At 60.6% G+C, this 16,543-nt stretch overlaps 3 protein-coding genes across 3 annotated transcripts; 2 read left to right on the top strand and 1 right to left on the bottom strand.

Moving 5' to 3' along the window:
• Window positions 1–722: 722 nt before the first annotated feature.
• MYCTH_90896 (uncharacterized protein) lies at window positions 723–5,196 on the top strand (the record flags this gene model as incomplete). The annotated part of the gene is made up of 4 exons (XM_003658553.1): window positions 723–852; window positions 921–3,696; window positions 3,811–4,679; window positions 4,787–5,196. 4 exons carry the CDS (start codon window positions 723–725, stop codon window positions 5,194–5,196), a joined length of 4,185 nt encoding a protein of 1,394 aa, XP_003658601.1.
• Window positions 5,197–5,807: 611 nt separating this feature from the next.
• MYCTH_2294543 (uncharacterized protein) lies at window positions 5,808–13,605 on the bottom strand. The gene has a single exon (XM_003658552.1). The coding sequence runs from the start codon at window positions 13,344–13,346 to the stop codon at window positions 5,907–5,909; it is 7,440 nt and encodes a 2,479-aa protein (XP_003658600.1). The 5' UTR covers window positions 13,347–13,605; the 3' UTR covers window positions 5,808–5,906.
• Window positions 13,606–14,289: 684 nt separating this feature from the next.
• On the top strand, window positions 14,290–16,416 carry MYCTH_2122204 (uncharacterized protein; the record flags this gene model as incomplete). Its single annotated transcript, XM_003658551.1, has 3 exons — window positions 14,290–14,994; window positions 15,144–15,252; window positions 15,305–16,416. 3 exons carry the CDS (start codon window positions 14,290–14,292, stop codon window positions 16,414–16,416), a joined length of 1,926 nt encoding a protein of 641 aa, XP_003658599.1.
• Window positions 16,417–16,543: the final 127 nt, after the last annotated feature.

Below are 16,543 nucleotides of genomic sequence, written 5' to 3'. Positions count from 1 at the left end.
GCCTATGTTCGTTGACCAGACCAACTTTTTCCGACGGTTCAGCGTCCAACTGGACTAGAGTCTGTGTGCAGCCGGTTTTTGACCACGGAGACGACCATTCTTTTCTCGTTTCTTTCTTTCTTTCTTTTTTATTCTTTATTATTTTTTTCCTCGGCCGCCTGAATCAAGATAAAGAAGTATTTCACCGGTCAGCTGCAGCAAGCCCCTTGCGCGCAGCGGCCATAATTTTTCTTTGTCTTCTTCTGTAGGGGGGGGACTCCTTTGTTTGCCAACCACCGCGCAAAGGCTGAAAACGGGAACTTCTTCTCCCTGAGGTCCAATTGCAACATAATGCCGTCCAAAGTCCCGTTTCATTGTGTGCAAAGCGCTTCAACAAGGCTGCGTGAGCAGCACATTCCAACCAGACCAAGGGGGACAACAAGACTAAGAATACCCATCACATCTGCCCCCTTGCGTTTTTTTGTAAAGGTGTAGTAGATTGCTGCATCCCTTGGTCCCGGTGGAGTTGTTGCCATTGAAACACCCAAACGACGCCATCCTCTCTCTCTCTCTCTCTCTCTCTCTCTCTCTCTCTCTCTCTCTCTCTCTCTCTCTCTCTCTCTCTCTCTCTCTCTCTCTCTCTCTCTCTCTCTCTATCTCCTTCGCCGGCACACCTTTGCCCGCACGCTTGAGAACTCGGCCAGGAGAACATAGACAACCCGACTTGTGCAGAGACTTGCAACATGGCCGGCGAGGATTCGAGCAGTCGTCCGCCGTACGGTTCCCCAGATGCATCGAGGACACAATGGCTGGGAGTCCCGGCCGAAGCAGATATCCCCCGAATACACCAGGGGTTGCGCATTGCAGTTGACGGTATGGTCATGGCGCTCGGGGATTATTAAATAGAACGGGGTCCGACGAAACTGACTCGGTGACACTAGCGGGATTTGTCAAGTTCCTGATGGACTATGCCGCCAACAACAACAACAGCGATGAGTGTCCGCCCCTGTTCAAGGCGTACCTCGAAGAGGTGGTGCTCAGGCCAGGGGCCGAGGACCTCAGACTGCAGGTCGAGAGCCACCTGCGGAACCCACGCATCAGAGACTTCGGCCTCGGCCCGGTCTTCCTCCGCGAGCTTGAGAGGTACAGCATCTTCGACCAGGTATTTCCTCCGGTGCCTGGACGGCGGCCTGCCCTACCGAGCGCTCCGATTCCCGAACCGTACCGGCCCCTGGCTCCTACCCCGGGACGGCTCGCCGAGACTGCCTCCGAGCCGCCCGAGCTCGTCGAGCCGGGCCTCCGCGAGGGTGGCGGCGAGGAGACAGACTCCGGAGACGACGAGCGAGAGAGAGCCGCAATGATGGAACGCCTGCAAGCCCTCGAACAGGGGCGTGCGCCTCCGCATCGGAACCTTAACGCTCCGGCCGCTCCCCTCCCAGGCCCAGGCGTTGTGTCCGTTCCTCCTCCTATCCCTTCGAGGAGCGCCTTCGGTGAGCAAGGCAGGGGCGGACAAGACACGGGGAGGCTTGCCGCATTGCTCCGTCGGCTCCAGTCCATCCCTGTCCTGTCTCGGGCTGGCGACTTTCGGGAACAGGGAGACGAGGCGATGGGCAGCCGCCGCGACTGGGAAGCAGACTCCTGGTACAAGGGCAAGCGACAGCCCCCATTGGCGGTCCGGCTCGACACCGTGGTCAAGTTCCTCGCCGAGGAAGACGTGGACCGGTGTCTGAACTGGGAGGCCAGATTCGGTGAGGTTGTGTCCTACCTGGAATGGCTCGCTCTCGGCGACGGCAGCCATCAACTGCAGGCCGCCCACCCGCAGACCCGGGCCACGTTCAACGACGCCGTCACCAAGGCAAAGGCCCACGTGCTGTTCGAGAAACATCACTACGAGCCCACGCCCCCCTTGACGATGATGATGATGACGAAGATCGCCAAGCCGCCACCGAGGCACCACCCCCTGAGATCGACGCGCCTTGACTGGATGGTCGACCCGCGCCGCCGGCCCCTCCCGTCCTGGACCGCGGCGGTGGTGCCTGACCGCAGCGAGCTCCTCCCGAGGGCGATCGTCCCGCGGCCCCCGGTTCCCGTCAACAGGATGCTGGTCGACAGACCCGGAGACCGTGCCTTGTACGACCGATTCGCCGAGGACGAGAGAAGGTGGTGGCGCCGCGTAGCCGGCAGAAACGGCCCGGACGACATCCCCCGCGACGACGGAGGAGCCAAGGATGCCGCGGCCGAGCGGCAGAACCTCGCCTACATCGAGGAACAATCCTTCCTCTCCGTTTGCCGCCGCCAAGATCGGGAGCAGCAAAACAACAACAACAACAACAACTACAACAACAACAACACCGACAACACAGGAGACGACAGGCCGGCAGCGAGATGGGCGAGGGAGCGCGGGGCCCGGCGTGCGCGGCTGCAACGAGCCCTCTGCGCCCTCCCCACCGACCCCCTCCCCTTCCGCCATGACTCCTCCGCCTCCTCCTCCTCCTCCTCCTCCCCTCGTCGTCCCCGGAACACGCTGATCCTCCCCCTGCCGGCGGCGGTCCTGCGCCAGGCCCGCGAGCGCGCCGACGGCCTGCAGTGGACGCCCCCTTCGCTCTCCGCTTCCGAGCTGCTCCTCCCCGCCGTGCGAGAAGGACCAGGACCAGGACCAGGACCACGACCAGGACCAGGACCAGGACCAGGACCAGGACCAGGACCAGGACCAGGACCAGGACCAGGACCAGGACCAGGACCAGGACCAGGACCAGGACCAGGACCAGGACGGGGGGCGGACGAAGGGGAGGAAAACGACGACGGTGATAATCATCACCAGCAGCAGCAGGACTACTACGATCGCCACCACCCATTCGAGACGATGCCCTACAACGTCTCGTACCGCGAGCGGCTCCGGCGCATCAGGCAGGCGCGCGAGCTGGCGCGGCTGCGCGTGGAGGAGGAGGAGGAGGAGGAAAAAGAAGAAGAAGAGAAACAAGAGGACGAGGGAGGCGGGCGGGTGGCGCTGCCGCGGAACCTGGTCGTCGGCGGGCCGCTTGTATGGGCCGCGGCCGACGCCGGCGCGCGGGCACGCCGGGACCTGCTGCGGGCGTGCCGGACCGCGCTGTCCCTGCTCCGCGCCGCCGGCAGGAGGGTGCCGCGGCCGCTGCTCAAGGCCGTGCTGAGGGCCGCCCGGAAGGGGGCGGAGAAGGGTCGCGGTGGCAGCGGCGGCAGCGGCGGCGGGGAGTCGTTCCCGGACGGGGATGGGAGGAATGTGGTGCCTGCGGGAATCAGACCGGCGGCGGATGACTGGGAGCCGCAGCAGCGGGAAAATGAGGAGGGGGAGGTTGTTGGTCGTGGTCGTGGTCGCGGTCGCGGTCGCGGACGGGGGGAGAGGCAGCGACGGCCGAGGCTGCTTGATACGGACGAGGTCGAGTGGCTCAAGTTCCTGGCCGGGGAGTGCGTCAACCGGAAGAACTGGACGGGCAGGTTCGTGCCGGACACGCCGAGGGACAAGTACCGGCTGTTTCTGCTGTTCGCCACCAAGGTGCAGAAGCTACTGGACGACAAGAACCCCCGGGGGCTCTTCGCCTCGCACCGCGCCGCCGTCGAGGTCGAGGATCTGCTGAGGGCCATCAACGCCGGCAAGGACAGCAGCGCCGTGACCAAGCACGAATTCCGGCCGCACGATGCCTGCTGCTGGCTCGACAGGTTAAAGAAGAGCGGGCATGTGAGGTGAGATTGCTGAGAGCTTGAACCATCACTCACATTTGCTGGAAAAAAAAAAAAAAGGGGGGGGGGCGGGTTGGAAGGGGAGGGAGAGAGAGAGCTAACTGACCCCGTTCGCAGATTCCACCTCGATCCGCGTTGCTACGGCATCGTCAAGCGCCCCGAGGCCGAATTCTTCCCGGAACACCGCGTGCTCTGGCCGGCCGCCGCGGGGGGGGCCGACGAGCGCCCGCGGCCCAGCTTCTCGCGCGGCGACGTCGCCGACTGGGGGCGCGTCGTCCGCGACGGCCACGTGCCCGACACCGGCGAGGGCAGCGCCATCTGGAACTTTTTCCTCTCCCTGGCCTTCCGCCTCGGCTACACCATCTCCACGCTCGAGGCAGAGACAGAGGCCGAAGCTGAGGCAGGACAGCGGCAGCAGCAGCTCGTCCGGACTCGCCTTCGCCTCCGCGAGGCCATCGACAAATGGAAGCGCGCCTGCGCCCGCGACCCTTCCTCCGCAGCCAGCGCCGCGGAGCCGACGCCCCGCGAGCTCGCCCTCATCCGCACGCGCCTCATCGACGAGCTACACGCCAACGAGACCATGTTGCACCCGGCCCGGCGGCGGGTGTGGTTCGACAACAGCCGCGGGCAGCAGCAGCCGCGCGCCGTCCTGGTCCGCGACTTCAACTGGGACTGGGCGGCCGTTCCCCGCCCCGGCCGCCGTCGCAACAACCGCCGCCACCAGTTCTGGTCCCTCGACCGCTGGCCGGCGCCTTCCTCAAAGGAGGACGACGGCGGCAACCAGGACCGGTTCGCCGACGGCGCCGCGACATACGACCCTGCCGCTGCCGACCCGACGACCGACTGGCGCTACACGCAGCCCCGGATGCGGCCGTACGGCTACGAGCGGGTGCTGTTCCGCCCCGGCCCGGCCGTCTACCAGGCCGGGGATACGCGGCTGCAGAGGGAGGTGCTGCGGGGGCTGGTGGAGGACATGGCTGACCAAGGTGAGTTCTTCCTGGCCTTTCCTCTTTCTTTCCTCCTTCTCTTCTAGGGGATGTGGGTGTTCTCGAGGAACAATATGCTGACTTACTTGGGTGCGTGGATATCACAGCTGCCGGGCTGGACGAGGAGCAGCAGCAGCAGCAGCAGCAGCAGCAGCAGCAGCAGCCGGAGCAGGAGCAACAGCCACGAGCTTGGAGCGATATGCTCGCGAGCTGGAACCCACTCTCGCGCTGTTCATCGAGGGCAGCGCGTAATAAGGAGGCAGAGGGACAGGACGATGGAGGAGAGCCGGAGAGCAAGTTGCCGCCCGTGGACGTCAGCGCTATTCCGAGTAGCTGGGATCCTGTTGCGGCGGCTGAGCAACACGACGACGTTGACGACGTTGACGACGTTGACGATGATATGATGTTGCTTGATGACGCTGACGAGGCGGGTGACGACGGCGCCCATGATGACGATGATATCCAGAGCGTCGATGTCCTTATGACGGGGATGGGCGATCCATGGACGACAGCTTGAGCCCAGTATGCTATGGCCGGACTTGTTCTTGAGACACTTCTGGCGTTTCGGCTGCTATCGTTTCATGTTGCTGTAAACTCAACTCCAGACGTTCGTGACTCGTTAATTACGGGAAATGGACCCGAGACTGTCTTCCCATGTCGCCATGATAATCCACCAGTATTCCGTACACAGTCGAGCCTGCACCCAAAACTCCCAAAAAAGAAAAAATAACCAGAAAAAAGAGAATGGGAAAAAGGAAAAAAAAAAAAAAAAAGAATAAGCCGGTTGGCCGCATGCTATGACGTTCCATAAGCGCCAGTCCAACCAGAAGTGAAATGCATCCCTTTTATCAAACAAACCAACGCTATGCCATGCTGTTATAGAATCCCCATCATGCATCGGTCGTATTCCCGTGTTGCCGCAAACGAGATGGAATGCTGTCACATTACTCGGGCCCCAACAGCCCCCCTTCCCCTTCACACCGACATCATCATCTTCTTCTTCTTCTTCGTCATTATCATCATAATTCATCTTCTTCAAATCGAGGCCTCGGTGTTGCCGGCGTGTTGGGAACCACGCGATCCTCAAACGTGTGCCAGCAGTTTGGAGACTGGAGAATGTACCTGTCAATCACAGATCATCGCGTTAGCTGAGTTCCGAAGCAGCAGCAGCAGCAGCAGCAGAAGAAGCCTAAGAAGAAGAAGAAGAGAAAAAGAGAAAAAGATGGCCTACCTCGCCATCGCTTCCCGGAACCGACTCTTGTACTCCTTCGGGCTCGTCACCGTCGGCCGGTTGCGCCCGCCGCCCGCAAACCCGCGGTTCTTGATCCAGCTCTCGAGCTGCTTGTCCCACGTGTACGTCCGGATGCAGTCGATGATGCCCACGGCGATCTCCTTCTTGACCTCGTCGACGGCGACCATGAGCGAGTAGTCCATCACGTCCTGCTTGGCCAGGAACAGCGTGTCGTTGAACACGGACGCCCGCAGCAGCCGCTTGGAGTGCTCCCGCGAGAACAGCGGCGACTCGTAGATGTACTCGACCATGTTCTCGTCCAGCAGCACCTCGTTCTGCTCGCCCGTCGACTGGATCTTGCGGTTGCGCATCGACCCCTTGAGGTCGAACGTCCGGCTGGGGAACCGGTCGTAAAACAGATTCTCCATGACCAGCAGGTCCAGCTTGATCTCCGTGTTGGTGAGCGGGTTCTTGATGAAGACCCGGAAGAAGCCAAACATCTTGGCGATGACCGAGGGGAGGTCGTGGAACAGCGCCTCCTTCATGATGGTGAAGTAGTTAGGAGCGCACCGCAGGAACGAAGACGTCTCGCTCGGCGAGAGGGACTTGAGCACGAACCGCTCGTCCAGCGTCTTGAGAAAGACCGACTTGGTCTTGCCCCCCTTGGAGTCCCACTTCAGGCACCGCGACAGAGACTCGACGAACCGGTCCGCCACGCCGCACTTACGCCGGAGCGCGTCAAACTGCTCGGCGTAGAAGATCTGGCACGTCATCCTCGCCGACCCGTCCGTGAACTGGTACTTGACGTGCATCCCCGTCTTCCGGAGCAGGCTCCTCTCCAGCTCCGCGTCCGACCTGCTGGCCTTGTTGCCGGCCTTCGCGCTATCCGGTCCGGACGTCTGGGGCCCTTTCATCGCCAGACCATCGCTGCTGCTCTCGCCCGCCTCCGGCTCGTCCGGCGTGTCCCACTTCTGCCGGATTTCCGCCAGCTTTGACCGGTAGTCCTCCGAATTGAGCGCAAACGCCACCAGAGAGCTCGGCTCGTCCTCCCGGATGATCACGTCCGAGTCGAAGAAGATGTGATCCGTCGCGTTGATGGGATACTCCAACTGCGGCCAGCCGCTGGCCGATCGCTCCGCCCAGAAGTTGGTCAGCATCGTCATGAGACTCTTCTTCTGGTATTTCGGGAGCTCCTCCGCTATCTCTTCGCTCCGTTCCAACGTGTCGGCAAACTCCTTGACATTCGGCAAGATGTCGTCGAGGGTGATGGCAGGATTGTCCCCGTCGCTTTCCGCGCCCTCGTCCTCAAAGCCGGCCCGGCCCTCTTGACGACCCTCCTCCGCTTCCGTCTGCGCGACGGTCTCATCCTGCTGTGATGTCGGCTCCGAAGAAATGCGTTCCTGGGGCACGCTACGCTCTGTTTCGGGAGGCTTGCTCCGCTGCGACTCGGGGAGCGTAGCCTCCGCCGCGATCGTTGAGCTTTGTTCTGCCGGCTTGTCGCCCCGTTCCTTGTCGAGAAGCTGATCGTCCTCCGGCGCCGGCTCCTGCACCGCCTGGTCCACGTCTTTGTAGACTTCTACTATGGTCCTGGTTGACGACCGCGGCAGGAATGCTCGGGTGTGGTGCATCTTGGCGGCGCGTTGCTTGCGATCCTTCAGCCTCTCCTTTTCAAACTCCCGGCTCAGCTGCTCGAAATGACGCGCCAACGTCGAGACTTTGGACTCTCTCTTGTGCACATACCGCGGGATTCCGGACGGCCCCGCCTTACGGTGGCTCTTGAGCGCCCCCAGGCCGATGCGGTCGGCAAACTTCTTGTCTCCCTTCGGCCCAACCTCGCCTGGTGCTTTCTGCGTTTCCGAGCCCACATCCTGGGCCTTTTGTTCTCTCAGCAGTTTGCCAATGGCGGACTGAGTCCTCGGCAACGAACCCGGCGGATGAGAGATCGCACGAACAATGGGAGGCGACACAGCCGCGCCCGACCGCCTAGGAACGGCGCGCTCCGCTGCAGGCTTGGGGGTGCTAGCTGCATTTTCGACACCGGCGGCCGAGCCCCTGGTATCGTTTGCCAATGCTCGCTGCTGCTCTCGGCGCAGCTGCTCGACCTTTTCCGACAATGACATGTGACCTGTCGGTGGAGGCGGCGGTGCGCTAGCTTGCGCGGGCGAAGAGGTGGCGGAAGCAGATACGGTTGCCGAACTAGTAGAGGAGGAGGGGTGGTCGCTGGGCGGCTCGGGCGCTTCCGCCGCAGCCTCCGCAGCTGGGAAGAGTAGATTGGTCACGGCCGACGGGTTCGGAGCTGCGAGATCCAGAGGTTCGACTCGCTCCAGAAGCACTTCAGTTTCGACCGCGACGCCTTCTTTTTGTGCGGGAACAGGCTCCGCAGCGGGAGACAGAGGGGTCTCCTGTGGTGGACTTGCGTCGCCGTCCGAAGGCTGAGACGGCCTCTCCTCGACTTCGGAAGAGCCGGGCGGGGAAGTCGCAGGAGTCGTCTTTTCCTCGTTCTCGGATGCGAGCGACGGTGTTCCTTCCGTGCTCGGCAGGCTCTCCTTGGTTTCGTGGTCCGTAAATATCTTCTTCAGTTGAATGATAGTCAACTGACGCACGTCCTTGTCGGAGAGGAAGTCGGCCTCGAACTTGGCAAACGCGGCATCCCAGTCCGTCACCTTCTCGAGCATCGCGCGGATGACCGTGTTGAACGGGATGACTTCGTAGTATTTGGAGTTCATGTACGCATCCTGCAGGGCGCGGATCAGCTCTGCTTGGTCCTCTTGCGCCTTCTTGCTGAGCCTCTCCACTTCGGCCTTGCAGGCTTCCGCCTTCTCCGGCAGCACGCTGTCGATCCGGATGCTCTTGAGCCTCGCCATTACCGAGTTCATGAAACGGTTCCAGCGGTCCTCGGCCCGGAGGAACACGTCGTTCTTGACTCTGAGATCGTAGTCCACCTTCCACGTGATCTTTGTCCGCGGCACAATGATCTCGTACAGGTCGATGGGGTCGTAGTGCACCTTCACTGCGATGTCGCGATACAGATAGTAGAAGTAGCGTATGTGATCCTTCTGGTGGTCATGCGGACACCCGCTCTGAGGGTGCGGCTGCAGCCCTCTGTTCCAAAACGAGAGCTCGAGATACTTGCCAAAGGAGTACTTCCAGGTGCTCACAGACATGGGCATCAGGCCGAAATGCTTGTCGCAGAGCTTGCAGTAATTCCACATGCAGATGCCGGTCTCGTCCTCGTCCTCATCTCTCACTTGGGGCTTCTCGGGGAAGTTCTCGGGCCACGCCGGAGACGTTTTCAGAATGATGGTGAGGCGGGCGTTGTCATGCACGTAGGTACGATGATGCTCGTGCATCTTTCGGTCACAGCCGTTGGAGTAGCAGATGAAGTCGGCACACTCGCAAATATCCTCGATATACTGACCTAGAGTACAGTCTTGGTCCAGGCCCGATTTCGGGTCCGGGTGCTCGTTGTAAAACTCGATAGCCACGAGACTGGGCTCCGAGCACGGGATCTTGGTCGCCGTGCAGGTGACCGAATAGAGGACGACGATGTTCTGGTGAGAGTACGGGTCGAAAAGATCGGCACTTGCGTGGACGTACGCCTCCCACTGCTTCGCTTGGGTCCGAAAGCTGTGCATCGCCCTGTCGTATTCGGCATCGTGGACGGCATGGAGTACTTCCATGACCTTCTTGGGAGCTCTCTGTTCTACGCCGCGTACCATCTCCGGCTGGACGAGCTGGAAAGGTTCCGGATTCTGTTTCTCGTCTCCGTCGGTTGCCTCCGTCTCCTCCTGCTCCAGGAGCCGTTTCAGATAGGTTGCGCGCCGCTCTTGCTCTCGTGCCTTCATGAGCAGATACGGTTCCCTAAACTTGACAAACGGCGATGTGGACAAGATCCTCGTCTCATACTTCTCCACCATTTCGCTGTGGAACGAGGGCATGGGGAGGTTGTCGGGCACTTGCTCGTGTGAATGTAAGTCATGCATTGATATCGGTCGCTGGGCCGGCTCAGTAGCGCGCTGAGGCGCGTTCTCGGCGCTAGATAGCTCCGACTCAGCAGCGGCCGCAGTCGTTCCTCCCGCGTCTCGTAGGGTGTCACCGTTCTCCGTACTCTGCCGAGTGACCACAGCGGCAGGACGATCGCTGGAGGGATCCGGGGTCTCCTCGCCGGGGGGAGGTGGAAGGCTGTCACGGCTCTGCTCTGAGGGCGAGGCCGGCCGCGCAGCGGGGGAAGCCTCTGACGGGACCTGCACGAATTCATCGCGCATGAGGCAGGACTCCAACTTCAGGTTGTAAATGACGTAGACCATGAACTCGGTGATGCGCTTCATCCGGGCAAGCACCTCGGATGAGGCGCCACGGAGCGCGATGGTGCAGCCACGGTCTTTTGGGCAGCCGGATATGAAGATGTAGGTTTTCTTCCTCCCTCTGATCTCGTTGTTCACGAACGTCTTGACCTCGAAATTCTCGCAAACGCCCACCCGGGCACCGAGGGTGAGCATGTCCATGGACGAGATTACCGGCATGTTCACGATGCGTGCCACGGCTTCGAGGACGGACGGCTTGACGTTGTACGCAACGGCAACGTTCGCTTCGGAGAGATATTGGAGCGCAAGCCCCGCCACGCTCCTCGCGACCAGGAGCACGTGGGGTTCCAGGTTGAGGATCCGGTTGACAACCATCCTCAGGTACTCCTTCTCCTGTTCGATGACCGGCTGCAAGCTCATAAAATGCTGCTCCGGGTGGCGCTGGTATTCTAAGGGAAACGTGATGATGACGATCCTTGGGTTGCGTATCTTGCGCGGCATACTTTTGAGCGCAAGGTTCTTTGTGAAGACAACCCCGTGCACGTAGGCCGTATCGCTCGGCTTGCCACCCGGGATCCGCTTCAGCTTCACCCAGTGCCGGATGTCCATGTCATCGCCGTTGCGGATGTCCGGGTCGACGTCTTCGGCACACTTGTCGAGGATGGGAATCAGGGCCTTCTCCCAGCTCGCCGGGTTCGGAATCTCGGCATCCTGGAGCAGCTGCCGGAACAGCTTCTTGGCGTGTTGCAAGCTCGCGGGACTCAGGCCTTCTTCGGCCGGCTTCCCGTCACGTATGGAGTTTCTTCGTTTCAGCGCAGGAGTATCGACGACGCTCTCAAAGATGGACAGTGTGTCGGCCGAGGCGGAGGGGCCCTTGAGGACGGCAGACTTTGGCCACGGGGAGCGCAAGTGATGGATGCTTGCGCTTGCGGTGCTGAGATTCCTCCGCCGTGGCGGCCGCGTGTGGATGGACAGGTTTTGCAGGCCGTTCGCCTCCTCATACCCGCGGCCTGCGTGGCTCGGCCCGCTTATGCTCTTCTCGCCCGTGCGAAATCGGTGTTTTCGCCCCGCGCTCAGGTAGGTACCAAAGCTCGCCCGCCCGGGATCGAGGCTCGGAGACTGGAAATCGCCGCCCTCCATGGTGGCGAAGATGCTGCTCATTTGCTCATCTTCGCTTGATTCGTCGGACATATAGTCTGCCAGCTCTGGGTCGATGATGTTGTCGGCATGAAAGGCATTGACGTTGGGCTTCTTCTTGGCCAAGTCCTCGCTGGCCGGCGTGCGGAAGGGGGCTCTCTCCTCTGGCGGTGCCTTGAGCCTGCTGAGGATGTTGTGTTTGGAATGGTGCCTGCGGTGACCGGAGGACTGCGGGCGGGTGGCGGACAAAGACTTCAAGGACCGCGACGAACCGGGTCTGCTGAGTTGCGGCATGTCGATCTCCAAGACGGCGGAATGCCGGTTGTTTTCCCCCATTCGCCGGGTTGCCGGGATCGCCATCATTGGCGTGGTCGCGTCCCTCGGGTCCTCGGCCTGCTCGGTACGCTCCGATATGCTGCTCGCCTCGTCGTCGGTCCGCAGCCTGGCCGTCACAGGTGAGGCGGCCTTTGCCTGGTGGCTGGCGCGCAAGATTGCAGGGAGATAGGACTCATCAGCCGAATCGTCGGACCCGCTGTCGTACCGTCGGTTGATGACGCTGAGGCAGGTTTTACAGACCCGGAGATTTCCCTGGACGCCGAACTTTTGGCCGGAAATACTGGACGTGCATTTCGAGTCGAAGATGCAGCCGCATGTGCGGCAGTGATGTTTACGCCGGAAAGCCGTAAACGGGGTACCGCAGAGGAAGCACTCCTTGCAGGTCTCGTCGGCCATCCAGAACTCCTTGCTCAGCACCTGCTTCCGCATCCGTTCTAGCCTCGCGTTGACGACTTCCGGGGAGCCTTCGTTGGTGGTCGTGCCGGGGATCCTCAGGATGCCCGACTGTAACCTTTGGGGTCGTTCGTTGTGGGTAAAGGAATCATGGTACACGGAACTGTGGGCCGAGGTACTGACGGGGCTCGCGGCGGCACCTGGCCCCAGGGACGACGACCTTGAATGGCTTCTACCTCTGGAGGAAGCGATCCGGTCGATCACCGCCGGCCTTCTCATGGTCTCTGCGGAAGGAGTAGGGCGGGAAGATGAGGAGGAAGAAGCGCGCCCTTCAGCAGCGGGCTGGGAAGGGCTCCGCGGTGCGTCGATACTGCCGTCCATGCTGACGACATCGTCCCTCCTCGAACGGTTACTCGGCATGGCCATACGGTCCACGGTGGCTACGCTGTCTAGGCTTGCATTTCCGGAAGGGCTAGGAATCGGCGGCGTATCGGCCGGTCTGCTTATGCTCATACGGCCCCCGGCTCGGTTGGGCAACTGGTCTTCCACACGGGCCGCCCGGCCCGCGGAAGCATCCATCTCCATAACACCTTGAGCAGTGACGGGGTCGACAGCGGCGTTGACCGCCGTCGGCGCCCCCGCCTTTGCCATCTTTGGCATGTTTTGGAGAGAGGGGGTCTTGGAAGTGGATGGGGTTGTGATCGAAGAGGCTTTTGAGGAGGATTGCGGTGCAGTCGTTTGCGACTCGGAGGTGGGGACCCCGGAGGAGGACAAGCCCGATGTCTGGATTTCCGATATGGCAGCAGACTCGTGGGTCGAGGCCGTAGCGCCGCTCTCGCCCCTCGGGAGCGGTGATGTCTTGGCGCTCTCGCCGGCCGCACCAACACTCTTTCGCGACGAGGCACCATCTTGGCTGTTGGCATCGTCTACCTCCTGAGCCGAAGCCTTGCCCACCGCGCCGACGGCCTCTTTGAAGCGTGTGTACAGCCCGCTCAGTCCCTGTTGAACCATGTCGCTCGTGGTAGACTTCGGTTCGGAGGAAGGAAGCGAGTCCGGGGGCGGAGCAAAGTCGTTGAAGGTGGTCAGGACGTTGGACTGGCTGGCCGACGTGTGGATCTTGTCGAGTGCGAGAGCATAATGTTCCCTATCGGCATGGGAGGCTACTGAAAGCGATGCTGCCGAGTCCCGGCGCGATCGGGCGTCCACCGGAGAGGAGGGCACCGAGGGGCCTAGAGACGGCGCCTCGAGGCCGTGGGGGTTGGCCATCCTGCCTTGTTCCGGTTAGAAGGTGGGCGGGTGTTTGCAGAGCAGCCCGTGTGATGGTATGTAAACAAAACGCATGCTTTGGCAGTTGGCTTCACGGATTTTCGATGCGGATCGTTGGGCGGGGCACGGGCAGCGGCGCGAAGATGGTCATTCCGAAACTCGAGGTCGTCCTGTTTGGAGGCAATAACTAGAACAGAGGGGCGAAGATAAAGCACCTAGAGTCTCTTTGAAATCTCGAAGTTGCACTGTTGTATGTGCTCCGCAGTAAAAAAAGGGTGTATTCTGCTTTTGTGGTGCTTGGGAGAAAGTCCCTTTGTGGCTTGTTGACTTCACAACATCGGGTGCACAACCTAGCAGGCACGCCTTCACACCTTGGGTAAGGTAAGTAGTTGGGGTAGTTCACCCCACGGCGCAGGCCCCAGGTGTCGTCACAGGATAGGAAAGAACGTTAGTGTAAGCTACAAAAGATGCTGATCATCCGCACTGCATCAGCCCATGTATTTTGTTGCCGCTCGAAGCCGCGTAAATGCGGCGGGATGCCTTACTGTGGCAAGTGGGGCAACAGCTGCGGAGCAATCCTGTGACCTGGCGTCGGCGCACGCTCCACGGTTCGCGTCCGTTCACCTTAATAAACGCGAGACCTTCTCAGTGTCCCGCTTGAGAGGAGAGGGGTGGTTATTTTTTGGTCGATGCGCCCCGGTCCTCAACCAACCAGCCTGGGAGAGCAAAGGTCTCTTTCTTTCCTTCATTTTTAATGACATAGCACTCTGGTCTTTTGCAGCAAGCGATTTCAAAACCAGCTGCTGCCCGCGACGGCGACAAATTTAACCGACGACCTGATTGGGCTACCCCGAAAACGGACGTCGCCGCCGCAATGAGATAGCAAACCAATTGGCCCAACCGTCTTGGCAGTCCCACGGCTGGTTACTCTCGCTCGTTCGCCATGGCGAAGGCGGGCAGTTCTGTTCCCCCGGACGCCTGGGCTTCTTGGTCTCCTGCTATTCTCGCTAACCCGACCAAGATCCCCCGTCGATACGTCCAGATACCCTCGGATCAGCAGAAGCTGTTGGACCGCCCTGATGCTTGGTCTCTTGGTCGTTATCCTAATGTGCCACCAAAAGTGCTGACAGACGTGCGAGCGCAGTCTGTGAGGGACACTCCGCCTAACGTCTCGGCGCTGGAGGAAACGCTCCTCTCGCAGCCTGCTTCTCCGGCCTCTCCTGGCAGGGCCGGGGAGGATCTCCATCGATCCGCATCTCCAGAAAGGGGCGTCGGTGCGGGCATTGGGCTGGAAAATGACTCGGCCAAAGCCGAGGAAGATGGTAACAGGGGGGTAGAAAACACACCCGGCACCCCCATACCATGGTCCTCATCGCCTCCAGAGCACTTCCTTGGACCACACCAACGTGAAGAGGCGCGAGCCAAGGATGTGAGCGATTCGAGCCGCCATTCTCCTGAGCAGCGTGGTCCCAGGACCACTGGCAGAGTCTCAGCCCGCGCGGCGTTCTTGACGGACTTTCCCCCCAGCAGCAGCGCCAAATCCGACCCTGGGCTAGAGATTGAAGTCCCCAACGCTGTTACCGAAGCTCTAGAACCGGTCAACCGACAAGCTGTATCTGTCTTCAATCATACTCCGCCCTCCGCACAGGTGATACCATGTACTTTGACCGAGAAGACAAGCCCAGCCAAAGAGCCTCAGCCGAAACGTCGCCGGCTTATGAAACCTCCTAAGTTTGTCAGCCCAATAAATCCCGCCGGGCAAATAGACGATTCGAGGTTCACGTTCCCCGGCACCAGGTCCACATCCCCGTCTCGGCCGTCTGGCCCGATCATCAACTCCTCGTCGACGACACAGGCACAGCAAGATCGACCTGGGCCTGGGCCAACATCACCGGTTATGCCATCCGTAGAAAATCACCATGACCTAATGTCCGCGCATCGATCGGGTGTTGCTACAGCCACCGCCTCATTGCAACCGGCCGGCGAGCAGGGTCCCAGCGAGTTCCCGATCGACACGCCGTCAGACACTTCGTCATCCCAGGCTCCATATACCACCTTCAAAGCCGCCTATCCAGATTATGAAGGCAGCCTTGGGGTCTACTTGCGAGCTGTCTTGTCGATATTACCCCTTCAGAAAAAGAGGGCTTTGGCTGAGTTCCTGTACGACGATTTTGTGCGGGTTTTCTCTACTGATTTTCTTACCTACATTAGCGGTCAGGAGGCCAATCCTCGCCCGCTCTCGGCAGTCGAATTTTATAACGAGAATGTGTCAAGACCCGTTTACTTGAGGGGCGTCTTGACCAAGAACAACCTCAGCGAAACTCTCAACAAATATGCGAACGAGATACGTGCCATCAGGGGGGGCGCTGTTGAACCCCAGGAACCCGAAGACACAACACGCCAGCGACATGATCAACGAGCACCGGACAAGGCGCCATTCGAGAGACAAACGGCACGACAACCACGGCAGCGGACGGACACAAGCTATGCCTCTCATGAGAGCGACTCCTCCAGTGCGGCTGTCTCTGCAAGTCCCGGACCGGGAACCCGGGAGACTGGGTCTCCCGCAGTTCCCACTTGCGCCGCCACAGAACCACGCCCCACGAAGCAGGTCCGTGAAACGGTTCCACCGCCAACAGCCGGTATCGATGTTCCCCCGCCTCCGTCGACCGTTCGACCCCCGACCGAGGCTGGTAAACCGGCCAGAGAGGCAATCGTCTCTCCCTCTCGACCTGTTTTCCGAACCCAGCCTGATTCTCCTTCGCTAGACATTGAGCCTTCACCAACTCCGGTCACTCCAGCGATGTCTAAGCGTACATTACCGGCAGTAGACAAATTCTCCGGCGCTGGGCTCTCTCAGGCCAGCAACCCTGAGAGCATACCAGAGACGACGCTCAAGCGCAGGGCCGCGCCTCGAGCCTCGGCTGGGTCCTCGACGGCAGAACCTGGCGCCGAGTTCAAGCGGCCGCAGGCGGCAAAGACGAATGCAGACAAGCGAGCCTTACGGTTCAAGAAGTTCCTGATGCAGAAGAGGATTCAGAGTTCTGCCCCTCAACGGTCTACTCCATAGTACCCGAAGCAGCGGGAATCGGATTGATACGACGGCGTTGGGGGATTGACTGGTTAAGGATCTGATACCCATGATTACAAGACCATGATGATATAACATAGCAACGGGAGAAACACTTTTCTAGCGG

Source organism: Thermothelomyces thermophilus, chromosome 1, assembly GCF_000226095.1.
Source record: "Thermothelomyces thermophilus ATCC 42464 chromosome 1, complete sequence".
In the NCBI taxonomy this organism is placed as follows: domain Eukaryota; kingdom Fungi; phylum Ascomycota; class Sordariomycetes; order Sordariales; family Chaetomiaceae; genus Thermothelomyces; species Thermothelomyces thermophilus.
Note: the sequence above shows the minus strand (reverse complement) of the source record. Positions and strands in the feature narration are given on the sequence as shown.